Source organism: Galendromus occidentalis, unplaced genomic scaffold (genome assembly GCF_000255335.2).
Source record: "Galendromus occidentalis unplaced genomic scaffold, Mocc_1.1 scf7180000077448, whole genome shotgun sequence".
NCBI lineage: Eukaryota > Metazoa > Arthropoda > Arachnida > Mesostigmata > Phytoseiidae > Galendromus > Galendromus occidentalis.
Window position 1 is genome coordinate 557,631 of NW_003805436.1, and position 15,256 is coordinate 572,886.

Below are 15,256 nucleotides of genomic sequence, written 5' to 3' on the forward strand. Positions count from 1 at the left end.
TCTGCGCGAGCGGCGAGGTATGTGAACTCTCGCCCTCGAGCTCGAGCTGTGACAAGATAAACAGGCCGAGCCTGATGAGAGACACGAATATCGACTCACCTTCCTTCCCTGCTCTGGGAACCGCTGGGAAACTTCGAAGCATGGTTCGTATGGTTGTGAGGAACCGATGAATGAGGACCACTTTGCGGCGGTGCGCTCGATGCGCGTGAAATGACAGGATTTCGCCTGCACGGGCCTTGGAGGTAATCGAAGACGTGCGAATAGTCTCGCCGTATAACACGACGATGAAAGGTCTCACGAAGCATCGTCGGAATATGGAAATATTTCCCCAAAAGATCTCATGCGAACGCATCTCTCAGTAGTGAAAAATACCCGGCCGAGCCTTTCAGAGACGGGAGAGCTTCCTCCTCCTCGCGTCGATATCGGGCTCTACAGCGTATTCCGTCTATTCGCCGGGGCCTTACCCCCTACGTTGGGCTACGCTCAATGTTTCTAAAAACAGGGCTCGATTTGAAACGGAGGAGAGATGATCAGCTCGAATATGAATGTTCGTCGATGGAACTGACGCTGGACGGGGTAAAAATCATCATCTCAAGGAAATCGAGATTTGCTTGAAGGAGATAGTCATCCGAGCTGACAAGAAGCGTAAGAGTTACAGAAAAATTCTTCATCAGAAATGAATCCTTCATTGTGTCATATGTTCCGCGCGCGAACCGGATCACTGAGTGTGAAATTATGCGGGAGCTCATTGATCACGCAGATCTTCGTTCAAACATCACATTCCGAGGATCCTCTCCCATCGGTCGATAAAAAGTGTTTGTATGAACTTCCCCGCTCCTGACGTGGAGTGTACACGGCCAACATGGAGCTGCTATGGAGTACTATTTTCGTCTTGATCGCCGCCTGTCACAACCTTGGGAGAGCCGCTCCCACTTTCGATGTCATGAAGGATCTTGACGCTGGAAAGGTGGGTTCCATCACGGCTGAACTCCCGATGAATACATAATAATTGAATTCACGTTGGGCAGGAGCGCTCCATTCAATGGAGATTCGGATGCTGAAGCTCCCCATACTCTCGCCCTGATATAAAGAATTAGATCCTACGATCTCTGTTGGGTGAATAACGTTTTCGAGTCAGTGCCACAAAGCAAGCATCAGCCAGACGGCGATCGGTTGTGAGCATGAAAATCATTCCTCTCATACTATTTTTTCCCATCGAACCGAGCATATCGAAATTACAATCAGTCCGCACTATTCTCTTTTACAGTTTTCCTCCGCGAGATGGTGGGTGACCCATCGAGGGGGACGACTCCACGAGGGTCATCTCGACCGGTGTCTGGTGCTGTCCCTGAGCCGGCGCTTCAACGATCAGAAGCTCTACGTGGAGATAGATCACGAGAATTCGGGGTATTCGCTCCGATAGGGATTCCAAATGATTAGTCCTGCTCGGAAGGCCTCTGCCCTCCCATTGTTATCTCATTATCAATCCTATCGATCCGAAATCAATTCGAACGCGTTCCATTTCAGAGCAATCGACCAAGCGTACTTCCCAGCAAGCATCGATTCTACCGGTCTACAGTTCAGCATGGAGAGTAAGCACCCTTTTTCTCAAGGACTCGATGTAGATTCCATTATTTTTGCATTTTTTCTCGGCCGATCAAGAAATTCAAGATGGAACCGTATTACCCCCAGTTCGACCGAGCCCCTAGTGAACAAACCTGTCGAAGAGAATTCTTCAATTGAAATCTTCCAGATGGAGAGAATGTCAGGATAGACATCATTCACACCGACTACGAGTCATATACCATAGGTTATTTGACCCTGGCCAAGAGGAGTGAGTCAGTTTCGAATACACAGAGAAACGGAATGATCCGGTGAATTTATCGCATTAGACCTTCCGCAAAACCTTCATGCATTCCAGAGAGTGAGTTCCTCGTTTTGTACGCGAATGTGCCGAAGCCGGACGGAGAGCTCCTCGAGAAAATGAAATCGAAGCTGCTGGAGATCACGGGGGTGGGCGTCGACGCTCTTCAAATTGTTGACAATGACAATTGTCCAGAGAAGGTCAACAAGGAACCTTGACATCACATTAAACATGGAAACTGTAACATCCGGACAGCCTTACCCCGTTCGATAATCTCCTCAAACAGGATATGACGAATAAACTGAGAGATTGATGTCTCTTCCTGCTTCTCCCATCTTTGCTCATCAGTCCCGTGGAGCGAACGGCAGATATTCCCAACATCGTATGTTCGTCGAATCTCTCGCGAAACCGACGCGCTAACGCGCATGCTTCGCGGGGCACGACATCAAGAAGGACGAAGAAGCGTGGCACGACTTCGGCGGTCGGAATTCTCGGATGAGATTGAATTCTCTTGATGGAGCTCGCCTCGATGAATCTCACCGGGAGATATTTCGAGTTTTCCGAAAAAGGTGGAAGTACTCCCAGGGGCAAATCAGATAACAGCTCTCGGAAGGACACGGAGAGCTTTCCGAAAACTTGAACTTTCCGGATTTTCGCCTCGTGTATTCGTACGTTCCTCACTCCTCGCCTCAGGTTATGAGCTGAGCAGATCTCTGTGTCTCTTGGGAAGTGGCCGATAGAATCGACTTTAGGTCACCTATTGCTTTGAAATATCCGAAGTCCAGTCAGGGCGGACGTCGAACGTCCTCTTCCACCTGCGGAACTACAGCTCGAGGATATTCAGCGACAGAGTCGCCGGGACCGCGGAACCGCCGACTGTTCAAATGCTGTCTGTCTTCTCATTACAACGACTTACCCTCACGATCGCGTATTAATGACTGTCCCCCCGAGAGCGCCCAGCATCAGAGTACTTGAGAAGCCGGTTGGGGCAATTCAGACTTTTGGGTCGTAACGACTAATTCTAGAATCCGTCCGCTCGTAACGACGAAACCTAGGGAGTGCGTCATCTTCATCGCTCGATGATGGCCAGGTCCGACTGCGATACTTGCGTCAGAGTTCGCTCAAAACTCCGCATGGAATGTGCAAAAGAATGGTGTTCGAGAGTTCTAGCCCAAAATAGGAGAAATATTATTTTTGCATTTCCGTGTATATGCGAGATACGAATGTCCAGCGCGAATTGCAATCGTAGGGAACGTCCCTTTCAAAAAACGAGAGCCCATTCCGTCGTTCATCTTTTCCTTCCAAGACTTCCGGACCTGTTTCGAATTCAAAACAAGAACGTTCCAGCGAAGATCGCTGTGAGGGATGCGTGAGAACACTTGTGCTGCTACGTCCATCGTACGGACGTCCCAGACTCGACGCACCCGGCGGACTCCGTTCGCGTGTAAGGTTGCGGCTGTCGGAATGAGACAAGGAGGGAAACGTTTTGGAGAAGCATCTCCCGGAATGAATTTTATTTTTATCATACTTCTGTCTCGAATTGCTTCTGCGATGTTCATGGAGTTCGTGCAAAGAGCAAGAAACAGAGGAAAAGTAGGTTCCACCGAGATTTGAACTCGGATCGCTGGATTCAGAGTCCAGAGTGCTAACCATTACACCATGGAACCCTAATGCTAAAGAGACCAATCTTAGCAATGTATTACGCTGGCAGACTGCGATGACGTCAAACATGATATCGGTCGATCGGTCCGCGCATCGGCGAAGGGCTCTAGGGAGTCGATCGTGACGATAGCCGTGGAAGTCGCGGTCGTAGTTATCTGTTTCTCGCGACTAATTGGAGTATTTCTTTCGCGGAAAAGAGTCGTTGCTATGGATTCTCACGGCTATGAAGAGCTTATCCGGCCCCCAGCTTCCGGCGGCCAGTCGTCCCTCACTCAATCAAGGAAAACAACACTGTTTATGCAAGATGGGCCCCAACGTCGATTCGACTGGGCGAAGCCTTGAAATTCGAAACCTTCAAGCGTCGGTTGTCTACCTTTCCACACTTGCAGCAGTACTGGTAGCCTGGAAGGTCATCAGTCATCACCTAGTGCTCCCTGTGTAGCCTGATCATTCGATCAGTTTACCACCTTAGCCCGTTTCTGACATTCAGTGTGAAGCCGCGAATGCCCAAGCTGCGACAGACTCGTGTCTTCCGTTCCACGCGGCGGGAGCCGTGCCGAATGTTTCCGCGCAAGGAATTCCTCCTGATCCATCACAGCCGATATTTTTAGAGAGAGATCACGCGTATGGAGGCATGCCTGGATGATATTCCAACTAGCAGCTTGGGGGAAGGGCATCGTGAACATGGGACCCATTTCCTGCCGCGAGGACACAGGCACATTGTCGTGCAAGTTCAGACGACTGACGTCAACTCCCCGAAGCCCCATCTGGGTTCGTACGCAGTGTGCCTGCATGGCGGGTCTCGAGAAATCCCTAGTCGGCTGCTCTTCTAGAATCCCCGAGGCATTGGGAGACTGTCGCAAGCTGAGGCCGGGGCACAATCGATCATGAAATTTGGAGCGGCTCTTCTGACAAAACTTTCTGTATAGCGATTATCCGGTTTTGAGACCCTCAAGACGGCCAACTATAATGATAATGGAGAACAAAAGGGATAGCTCGAAGAAGAATATAAGTACAGACTGCCGCGCGTCATCACTCTTCATCACTCTCCTGACAATACGTCGGGCATGGAGACCCTGTCGGCAGACGTTCGTGCGATTGATCTACGTTCAATACTGAAACCTCTTCGTGAGCAAAACCCTTCCAACATCGAAGAAGCACTCAATGAGATCGACCCTGGCGAAGATGGAATCGTCAGTTTATTCGCTCCAACTTTTCGGCTCTAATCACCATTCCGGCGTGAGTGAGTTTTGCCGACTAGGGCTGCCATGTCCCATAAAGCCCCATGTCGGGAAGGTCCGAACTCTTTCTGTTCGCCGTTCCGGCCCCCGTGACGATCAGCACGGAGGACTCACATTTTCCTCCTAAGAGGGAAGGAGGATGTTTTCGCGCCGATCTAGCATCTCTCGACCTAAACCGGATGAGATCTGCGATTCACCAGACCGTAAGGTTTTTTGAGTGCAAGTCAAACCGTACTGCCAACTTGCGGATCTGCACTCCGGTTTCGGTAGCGTGAGGATCATCCTGTGATCGTTCGAGTTTTCCCGATTGACTTCCCCACGAACCTTTCTGCTCAGTTGACCCTACCGCTAAGAAGTTCCTTCGGAATCCACACGAATCGCTCGGACCGTCTCATCGCCGAATCGAAGTGGAGCGACTCGAATAGGAAGCGCCACACAGCTATTCGGATAATGCATGTCGAAATGTTGGGCGACCTTAGGAGGCCGGCCCGTCGCCGAACCGACCGACCGACCGATCGGTCTGTTCATCAGCGATGGGCCGCAGGGAGGCAAGCCGGGCGACAGCTGTGGTTTCCGTAGTTGTCATTATCTGAAGCTAGTGTCTTATTGTTAGGAAATTTTCTTAGCGAATTTCGCTCAATGTGTCGTCGCTTCAAGTCGTAACGGCTGCTTGAAGCTCATTCCTTCGTAGGCTACCAGTTGCTGTGGCCTTCGCCCGATTGCGGGAAACGATGCCGTTTATGCAACGTTGATTCCTTCTCGCGGATCCAACATTAAGAACTTCAGTCTGTCTATTTGTCCTTCATCAAATCGTCCGTCGCTTCATGCCCGACGTGTGAGCCAGCAGATCAATCGCCACCGTTGAGCTTTCGCAGTAATCGTTGATCCACGTTTCAAGTCATCTCCGGTGATCGATTCGAGTAATCGGAAACCCTGTCCGCAACCACAGACATCGATCCAATCGACTATCGAGTTGTTCAGGCATAGCGTTGAGCTCCAGCGCGGGGAAATGTTGGAATGGCGACCCTGAGCGGGAAGAAATTCTCGCTCCATGATCGGTGAATTTTCGACAAGATTGCGTCGCTCAGACATTAGGTCTCCAATCTGCCGATTTCGGACTCCGTGAAGTGGATCATTGGCGCAACGATGACTCAAACTGGAACGTAGCATGAATCATCAGACGGTCGAGTCCACGATAAGTCTGCTCCAGGATGTACGACCGTCAGACTGGAAAATGGAAGCCTCTGGTCTCCATTGAGACATGAATTATTATTGATGATGATCGAGACTCGAGACTGAGGAGATGTGCTCGCTGACGTCTGTTTCATAGATAAAGAAATATCCGCGCATCGGACTATGTGTGCGAAATCCAGAAAATTGGTCCCTTTCCCACCTTCCCCAAGTGTCAGTGATCGATCCCCGTCGGGACGACCATTCTCCATCAACCCCGGGCGGGAGGATTAGAAAGTCGTTGGTCAAGTTGGATTTCAGAACAATCGATTCAATTTTCCAAGCCCGACGAAATCCGATAGGGGACTTTCCTCGGCGGTCGGATCGGTTCGGTGAGGGATTTTTGTGAAATCAAGAGTCATTCTGCGACGAGAGCAAGAGCTCTGGTCAGAATCCGCTAGCAACCTGGGGCGAGCTTTGGTAAGGAGTATCGGGAAAGAATTTCCTTTTTAGATGTCATTCAAGAGAGTCTGATACGAGCTGACCCTGGATCCCGAAAACGGCTCTGTCTGATCTCTCTTTCTTCACACGAACCAGCTTCATTGGTCGAAATCAGCGGAATACGCAAAAATAGCTCCCGCTGCGGATCTAGCATTGGGCGCCCTGGAGGATAAGTGCGAACCCACCGCGGATTCCACCCCGTGGAATCCGCTGTTATCCCGAGCGCGATCTATCGAGAAGTACAATTTAGAACGACTGCCATTCTCACAGCTTTAGCTTATAGTGGGCTCCCCCTCGAGCTCTAAGCGATACGCGAGCCGACAGCGCGGCAACGGCTCTGTCGTTTGTCGAGTTTATCCCCCATGCGGTCTCTTAACTTTAACACATGCGCATCGGAACATACGGGGAGACCATCTGCCCCGGGTAACAAGGCTGCAGGGACTGGGCCGGGCTTCGAAACAGACACTACCGCGAAGCACTGAAAAAATAAAATACCTACTCTTCCTCTCGTTTAGAATAATTTTTGGGCCCGTCGCTGGAGAATCCATAACATTCCTAGAAATGCACGAGGATCAGAGGGTGCCTCTCAGCTTGTCAAGGCTCTTGAGTTCCGACTCAAGAGCTGGTGGGTCCAAGTGCTTCCGGCGTCTATTCGACTCTGCGTTGGAAAAAACGGCGACCTTCCTGGAAGAAAATGAGGAGATGCTGCAAATTACTCGGTAGGAGTCCGAGAGATGCGCCGGGAAATAACGGGACAGAGGTTCGGAGGGCCATCAATTCTTTATATCCTAGACTGCAGAGTCCGCTCTCGACATCTTCGACTGCTGTTGCGGTCGGAACACTGTGTGTTCCTTGAGATCTTATTCACTCGATCTTCCACCAGGTGATTTCGGCTGTAGTCGATTTAAGTTCGACTTTGCCGAGAAAGTCTCGAGCCTGCCCCTAGATTGTCCCCGGAAGGGGACAATCGAGGTCGGAACGACTTCCGCCAGGAATCTTCGACCCTGTCGGATTAGCTGTCTTTTTCCGTTTCATATCTGCCAACGTGAACTATCATTTTGCGGACAAATGAGCGGCGCGGCCGGCCGATTCTCAAGCAGAGTCGAGGGAGCTCCCGATCATCCAGGGAGCGGATCGCTGTAAATGCGGATAGATCGTGCTGTGCACCTCCAGCAAACTGCGGAACCTACAAGTCAAAGCTTGCTAGATTCGAGGCTTCTCCCTTGTGGACCCTGCGAGAACTCAAATCGAAATTCGACCGGTGATCTTCACGGGAACCCTGCCGGAGGCAACAGGTGGGATAGTTGCCGGCTCGAGGGAAGTTGCCTCAGGATAAGGAGCCCGCGGACGCTGCGCCGGCTGTTTGTAGGGGCAACCGCATTTTCTGGGCGTAAGATCGTTTACAGTTGCCTCCCGACCACCGGGTGCTCCAGCCTGCATCGATCTACGTCAACTTTTACCAATGACACACCACGCTAGCATTTTGTCCGGGCAGGAAGGCGGCGAGAAAACTGTCAGACGAGCGGCTGTCCAGGAGCTGTCGGTTTCACGGGTGAATCCCTCGTCGGTAACGGAGTACTGGTGAGCTCTTCCAATCAAATCAAGAATTGTGAAGAGAAGAAAAAGAAGAGCAGGAGAGAGACGGAGCCTGAGAAACCGAGGTCGCAGTAGAGGAATTTGTTGACCTCGATCTCGAATCACGAGTCTCCCCAGGCCAGCTTGACCTGATTACGGCCGTTTGGACATCCGGTAGTGGAACTGGAGCATTTACACGACAAAAAAAAATTATCTATCAAGCTCTTCCGGAAAGTGAAAAGAATAATCCTGCTCCACCCACCTTCGAACGGTCAAAAACAGCCATTCTGAAGGAGTTGCAAGCTTAGTCGGCACCGTGTGCGATTCATTCGGAACCGGTTTGTTGTAGTCGATGGAAGTTTCATGGATCCGATCCGTGATTACCATAATGATCGAAGGCCGCCTAAACGGGACAAATATTGTGACGAACAAATCTATTTTTGCTTTCAGGATATTCTTATCCCGATTCCGGTGAAGAACAACAGGATGATGTCGTCGCCAGTTGCGCAAAGTCACATGGAAGGACCGCAATTTCACGCGCGAGGGTCCGAGCTGTTGGATACGTATCGTTTTTCCGGTGACGGACGGGCTCCCCGAGCGTCGACCCCGATTCACCCTAATATCTAGCTCGTATCGGCTAAGGTCAGGGGGAAGACGGTCAGCCTTCCTAGGTTTCAGTGGAGTCGAGATTCTATGGGCCGTCGAATTAGAGGTGTGGGGATGCTCGTCTGATAGGGGGTGTAGGGTGCGCATTCAATGGGAGCGGTACGGTTTTCGTCTATACGGGAATCCTCCGGATGTCAACGTTCATCGCTTTGGAACGATTCTCCGACCATGCGTTTCGTACAGGATCGATCTCGATGAGCAAGTATTGATGGTTCTCAAGTCGAACAGGATCAGCCGGAGTGGGGGAACCTCCGGGAGTTGCGCTGATTGATTGACCGATTGACTGCATGCAGAATATCGTCGAGAGGTGAGAGGCAGCTGACATGAATGCCAGCAGGGGAAGGGATTAGTTGGGCGTCCACGCTTTGGGCTTTTTCCTTCTTAGTTTAATTCCCGGTCGACAAGTCGGTTCCTCTCACCGGAAAGCTCATGACACCAAAGAGAAAAGTATTCTTCGGAGCCCGAGCCCCTCGCTCCCCCCCGAATTCATGTATGTGTGCATCTTGTGGATTGCTGGATGTATCGTTTCGCTGCTCGTCTCCCGATCTTCTATTCGGGCCCCTGACAGCGGGAGCGAATCCGCTCAGCGAATGACGGTCGATGGCCGAGATGAGGGAAGACACTTGACGTAGCTCCCCGAGATACGGGGCAGCGGGCAGTGGATGAAAAGAGGGTTAGGAACTCGCGCTGCTGAAATCTCCGGTTACGGAAACACCAATGAATCGACGGTCATTTAGTAAATGCCATTCATTAATAGTATACATTCGGTAAATAAACACACATAGAAATACGGCTTTGCGCATGTGCGTTTGGTTGCCAGGCAAGCTGGGGTTGCGGCTGGCGGGCGGACGGGCGAGCAGGTCGGCGTTTCGGCTTCTTGATTTCTCGATTGGGTACCCGCTGCGATTGCTTTGTGAAATTTTTCCGATCGTTGTTGACTGACTGAACCAGCGTCTTCTAATAGCCGCGAAGGGAATGATGGCGTTTGGCGTTTGCAACACTTTCCGTTTCGGAAGTCGATGCCGTGTGTTGATTCTGGTCGTCGCAAGACAAAAGCGAGGGCTCTGGTGCGGCTGCTCCGTATTACGAAGCTGTTACATTTCCATCTCGTATCTGCAGTCAAAAAAGTGACATAATCCTACCTGCGCTCGATAAGAAACGCCTCCGGCAAGAACAACACGGGGCGATACGCATCTCACATAAGGTGTAGTCGACGTGCTAGTTTCGGGTCTCCTGAACTCAGAACGCCTCTAAGAATGTGGTTCTCCCGTGGGATGTCGGGCCCCTCTCGAGGAGCCCCGGCTGACGACCGGGGTGCCCTTTATCTCGAGCTTCTTTTAGTGGATGACTTCCGAGTTTTCCGGAGCTAATTCTTGATCAGAATAGCCGATTCCCAAAATTGGGAAGGTAATCGTATGGCAGCCGAGATGATTGAGACTTCCGTAGTCATAGACTCACTGAACTCAGCGCTGAACAACTGGGGGGCTCCATATACGTAAGTCTCTCTGGGGGGCCGTGTAGGTGCGGAACGTTCCATCATGATATTGATTCCCGAAATTCTTCCAAATCTCTCGGCTTCTCTCAGTCTAGAAATTCGATATCGAGCCCGTCGAGCAGGGACACTCTCCGCTCGCGGGTGTCTGAAGGGGGTTCCCGAAACTTCCAATTTGAGAGGACCGTCTGGTCTGGTTCTCACTGTCTGTCCCATCACGGCTCCCGTAAGCGAGCAAGATGGAGCTGTCACCTGCACTATCGGCGACGGAAGGAAGAAAGAAGCGAAAAACTGACTAACTTTGATCAGCTGAGCGAGCTGTCACTCGAGAACTATTCACGGGTGATGAGGGGTGACGGGCCCTCAAACCACACGAGTTACACGGCAGAAGCCTACGCTGAATTTCTGAGTGCTCAGGAGAAACTCATGCCGACCTCCCGATTGATCGCTTGATTGAGCTGAAGTCCAATACAAGAATGCGCGGATACTCACGGCTGTCTCCGAGACCTAGACTTTCTATGGAGATACATAGAACGAGACTTTCCGAGAAGGCTTACGGCTGTTCTGCCGGCTGAAACGTCTCCCTAGGAGATAATCCTCCGAACCAAAATTCCATTCTCGTGTTATCTACTATCTCCCAGTCCCGTTGGATGGGAAGCCATCCGTAAACCAATGATTACGATACCAGGAGCCCCCTGCGGAACAGACAAACTCAATGCTGCTGGAACACGCAGCATTGAGGTCTATCTGATTGTACTGCAATCAATCCTGATTATCAATCGATCGGTTCTCGAACCCACTTATCCTAGCTTCGGAAAACTCGGGAATGCACCAGCCTGGAGAATCCTCGAAGCCTCTGGAGGAGCCTGAATGCCGCAACCCCATATTTGGGAGCTCCTCAAATCCGAGTCTAGTGAAAAATTATGCTCGAAGGATCCAGCAATCACATAAGATATATTAGAGCGGGCAAATTATCTGCCGTCAACAGTTCTAATTATAATCGTGATCATTCAATTCATCTCAGACTTAATTGGCCGTCCATGGGAGAAGTTGTAGAGATCCTCAAATACCCGAATCCGGAGTTCGATAGGGGCTGGGAAGATCGGGAACTCTTGATTCAATTCTCCGGGTTCTCTTGAATCGATTCAATCGGCCACAACTTGAGAGATGTTCCCTCATTCACACACGGCTGTGCCGAAAACATGCCCGGCGAAGACAGGAAGAAGAAACAAGTTCACAAATGAAACTGAATCTATCTACCATGTTCCTATGCGGATGGAAGAAATTGAAAAGCAAAACCGACAAACTAGATCGACATGTTGTCAGATGAATGTAGCTAGACGCTTTGGTCAAAGACGGGTGTCGTCGTCGCGGACGACGGCGACAGCAACGGCGACTGCGACTCCGACCACGGGGCAGGATTGTTACCAAAGCGTTCGTCTGCGGCATCCCGGACCGCAGCGATAAATGCGCTCCTGAAGATGGCGAGGGGCAACAATCGTTGCGGTCTGCTATATAAAGCGACTTCTCCTTTGGCTGGACATCAGCTTGTCCCGTGCAACTAACAGCAAACATGAACACCCTCCAAGTCGCCCTCTTCGCCGCCGTCGCAGTCGTCTCGTTCGCCCAGTTCGACGGTGCTGATTTCTCCCGGTTCGCCGGCCAGCACGGTAAGTGTTCCTGAGCGCCCATATTCTCGGATAAATGCTCTGCCGAATTTCTCCGCGAGGAGGAACTCCTCGAGATCTCAGAGTGTCCATCAGTTTCGCGCGGCTGCATTTATTATCGGAAAGACGGCGTTTCTTCGGCAAGCCTTCATCCACAAACCATGTGGTTTCCCAGCGAGCGACGGTGTGAATTCTTCTTTCGTCGGTCTCGAATGACATCTAACGATCGTGAACCTCTCTTCCCTCAGCCGCTGGTGGTGATTCTCCCCAGTTCGACTCCTCAGCTTTCGGTGGTGCCGAGGCCGGAGCCTTCGGTGCCCATGGAGCTGCTGGAGCTCAAGATTTCTCTGGCTTCCAAGGATTTGATGCTCAAGCCGCTTTCGGACAACAAGGGCAGGGACAGCAGTTCGACAGCTCCGCTTTCGGAGGATTCGGAGGTGATGTCGATGCTTCTCAGTTCCAGTGAGCGTTGATTTCATGACGAGTCAGCGACTATGTTGCAATTCTTGCCATCTGTGATGAGAGAATCGAATGTCTCAATGCTGCTGGGACCGACCGTCGGCGCCGTTCGACGACGGCGCTGCGATGTCGGCGTAGGTCGGTAAAGTTTGGCTGCGAATTGCAGAACCGGATTGTATATATGTTTTGTATATAATAATGGAGGAAAAACACCAAAAACAAATGAATAAATCTATGTTCGTAGAGGACGATCCATCTACGGAAACACATAAAACCATCGTATAGTCTTCAGCGGTATGTATAATGTTCCGACGACGAAGATCTGTCATGGCTCCGACGGGGAGTAGGTGAGAGTCTCCCTCTGCTCGACTCGATCTAATCCAAAGTAACCAGTGATTTGATGGATAGAACTTCTTCGGCTCGTTGAGCTCCCACGACCCCTCAGCATCGGATAATGGGACTCCCATCGCTGAAGAACTCTCAATCGCCACGCACCCCGAGGGTCCACCGTGAATTTTCATGAGAAGCGCTTTGAATCGTCCAAGGCGAACAAAACACCCCTTCTCGGTGTTTGGTCCTACTCAAGTGAACCGTTCCGGGTATATCAGTTCCGTATGCAGGGATCAACATTGATTCCATCCACAAGTCTTCCGCATGGTAAGCACTTCCTGTTCACGAAGTGTCCATCCCGAGGAATTATGCGCGATCGGGAATGATCTTCCCGGTGTAACACCGAAATTTGTAGGTCGTCCTGGACCCGGTGGACACACCGGTCCCCCGAGGGATCCATACGACGGTCTCTCCGCAAGGATTCTTCGCCGTGTGGGGTGAATTAGGCTCCGGTGAAGCTTCGCGCGTAATCACTGGCTTCACGGCACCGCTCCGGTGCCAAGCGAAGCGCGTCAACCCGGCCACGGCGTCAACCCGGCCACGCCGTCTACCGGGCCACGCCGTCAACCCGGCCACACCGTCAATCCGGCCACACCGTCAATCGTGCCACGGCTTCAACCCGGCCACGGCGTCAACCCGGCCATCTGGGGGTGCACCTATGATGGAACTGTCTTTGGGCGAGAAGGAGGGGAGATTTCTCGTTGCGATTCAAGGGGGTTGAGGAAAACGACTAAGGATCACCAGGATGGCAGCGCCCGTCGAGAGTCAACGAGGACGAGAAAAGCTCATCCATGAAGGTTTCGCGTGTGTGTTCGCTCAGCTCAGCCGCGATCGGTGCACTGAATTTTGGCGATGTCACTTCAAGACTCATCCGACGAAAAAATGCTGTGCTCGCCTGCACCGGTGGAGGTTCAACAGAAGAAAACCGCCCCGAAACGACGAGCCGCTGACACTCTGGAGACGCCGCAGCAAATCATCAGCGAAGTGCGGGTCGGTTCTCCATTAGCTGCTCAAGGAACTCTGGAGAGCAACAAGACGCTGGCCAGAATCGTACAAAGAACACGGGACAAAGTTGGCATCGCATCCCTACACTACACGAGCTTGGCTTCGATCGACATTCCGGAGGAGTACCGCCGCTACGAAAGCACTTCGGGAAACTTCCAAAACTTTCTGCTCGGCGACAGTGGCTCTGATGTTTCGAATCAAATCTTAATCTTTGGTCGGGCGTCCGCTGTTTCGTGGATCGGTCGAGTGAGGAAGTTGTATGTAGACGGAACGTTCAGTCTAGCCCCCAGCTATTCTCTCAGTTGTTCGTGATCTTAGCCGAGCGACCAGGCTGCGTCGTGCCGATCGCCTTCGTTCCACTCCCAAACAAGACCGAGGACGTATACTGCAAGCTAAATTGAAGAATAGATCGCAGAGCTTGTGTTACGTATCATGCCGGAGATATACCGACGGGATATCCGATCGTATGCCGCATAGTAATCGATTCCATTCATTCAAGATGTTGGATATGATCAGACTCGGATTGCCGGACCTGAGCCCGGAGGCGATTTCCATGGATTACGAAAAAGCACTCATGAACGCTTTCGGGGCCTATTTCCCAAACGCAGAGATACATGGATGCTTCTTCCATTTGGTCCAGAACCTCAAAAAACGTGTGGCATCGTGCGGGCTCGACAGAAGATATCGGAACGAGTCCGACTTCGCGCTGGGAGTATGAATGATTTCCGCGATGGCATTCTTACCACCAAATCGCCTGGAAGAAGCCCTCCGTGACCTCAGGGACGAGCTACCGGAAGAGCTGCAGCCGGTTCTCGACTATTTTGAGGACACATACATGGGGAGGCTGCAGATAAAGACCGATGGAACCATGGGACGCCGGGAAGCCATTTTTCCAGTCCACATGTGGAGTGTCCATGAACGTACGCTCAATGATGACTCCCTCTGACAGAACGAACAATTTTGTGGAAGCGTTTCACCGGAGTCTCCAGCGTCAGTTCGCAGCGGACCACCCTGGGCTGTTGAAGTTCATTGATGGTTTGAGGAAAGCGCAGGTGCACAAGGACGCCCAGCTAGAACGTTACGTCGCCGGATGCGCGGCTGCGGAAAAACGGAACCGGTATCTCCAGAACGATCAGCGCATCCTGAGGATTATGAATCGACGTGATTCTTATACGCTCATTGAATTACTCCGCGGAATCGCTCATACCTACGAGATGAATCCATAGTGACCGCGACAAAATCGTTCCCTTGTGAAAACTTGATTTCATTGTAATTTTAATTTGTGTAATATGATCTTATGGAATTGATCGTGAGATAGTGCTCACATGTTAAGTAAATGGGAAAAGATGGATAGCGGAGCGAAAGATAGGAATACATATAGTCTGATGAAATCGATCGAGGGTTACGTGACTCGAATGAATTGATTGTTGCTACTTAATACCCGCAGATATGCAGTTCTGAAAATTTTATCGATTGTGATAGTCGCAAGCTGACGCGGAGGGAATAAAACCCTCTCGAACGAGTACGAAGTTGATATGAGTTCGAAGGCTTCGACGGTTGCGTC

The 15,256-nt window shown here is 51.2% G+C and overlaps 2 protein-coding genes and 1 non-coding gene across 3 annotated transcripts; 2 read left to right on the forward strand and 1 right to left on the reverse strand.

The window, feature by feature from the left end:
* Positions 1–845: 845 nt before the first annotated feature.
* On the forward strand, positions 846–2,082 carry LOC100900171 (uncharacterized). The gene is made up of 5 exons (XM_029111540.1): positions 846–967; positions 1,268–1,407; positions 1,528–1,592; positions 1,754–1,838; positions 1,926–2,082. The coding sequence occupies exons 1-5, from the start codon at positions 863–865 to the stop codon at positions 2,080–2,082; spliced, it is 552 nt and encodes a 183-aa protein (XP_028967373.1). The 5' UTR covers positions 846–862.
* A 1,377-nt stretch (positions 2,083–3,459) lies between these two features.
* TRNAQ-CUG (transfer RNA glutamine (anticodon CUG)) lies at positions 3,460–3,531 on the reverse strand. Its single transcript has one exon. It is a non-coding gene; the product is annotated as a tRNA-Gln (tRNA).
* An 8,184-nt stretch (positions 3,532–11,715) lies between these two features.
* LOC100906502 (uncharacterized) lies at positions 11,716–12,571 on the forward strand. The gene is made up of 2 exons (XM_003743542.1): positions 11,716–11,841; positions 12,087–12,571. Exons 1-2 carry the CDS (start codon positions 11,745–11,747, stop codon positions 12,302–12,304), a joined length of 315 nt encoding a protein of 104 aa, XP_003743590.1. The 5' UTR covers positions 11,716–11,744; the 3' UTR covers positions 12,305–12,571.
* The last annotated feature ends 2,685 nt before the right edge of the window (positions 12,572–15,256 follow it).

What these genes read in the sequence shown, in the direction of transcription:
- LOC100900171 (XM_029111540.1), top strand. Translation starts at nt 863, where the DNA reads ATGGAGCTGCTATGGAGTACTATTTTCGTCTTGATCGCCGCCTGTCAC. An exon ending in AGGATCTTGACGCTGGAAAG is followed by an intron (nt 968 to 1,267) that starts GTGGGTTCCATC and finishes TCTCTTTTACAG; the next exon opens with TTTTCCTCCGCGAGATGGTG. An exon ending in ACCCTGGCCAAGAGGAGTGA is followed by an intron (nt 1,839 to 1,925) that starts GTCAGTTTCGAA and finishes CATTCCAGAGAG; the next exon opens with TGAGTTCCTCGTTTTGTACG.
- LOC100906502 (XM_003743542.1), top strand. Translation starts at nt 11,745, where the DNA reads ATGAACACCCTCCAAGTCGCCCTCTTCGCCGCCGTCGCAGTCGTCTCG. An exon ending in CCGGTTCGCCGGCCAGCACG is followed by an intron (nt 11,842 to 12,086) that starts GTAAGTGTTCCT and finishes CTCTTCCCTCAG; the next exon opens with CCGCTGGTGGTGATTCTCCC.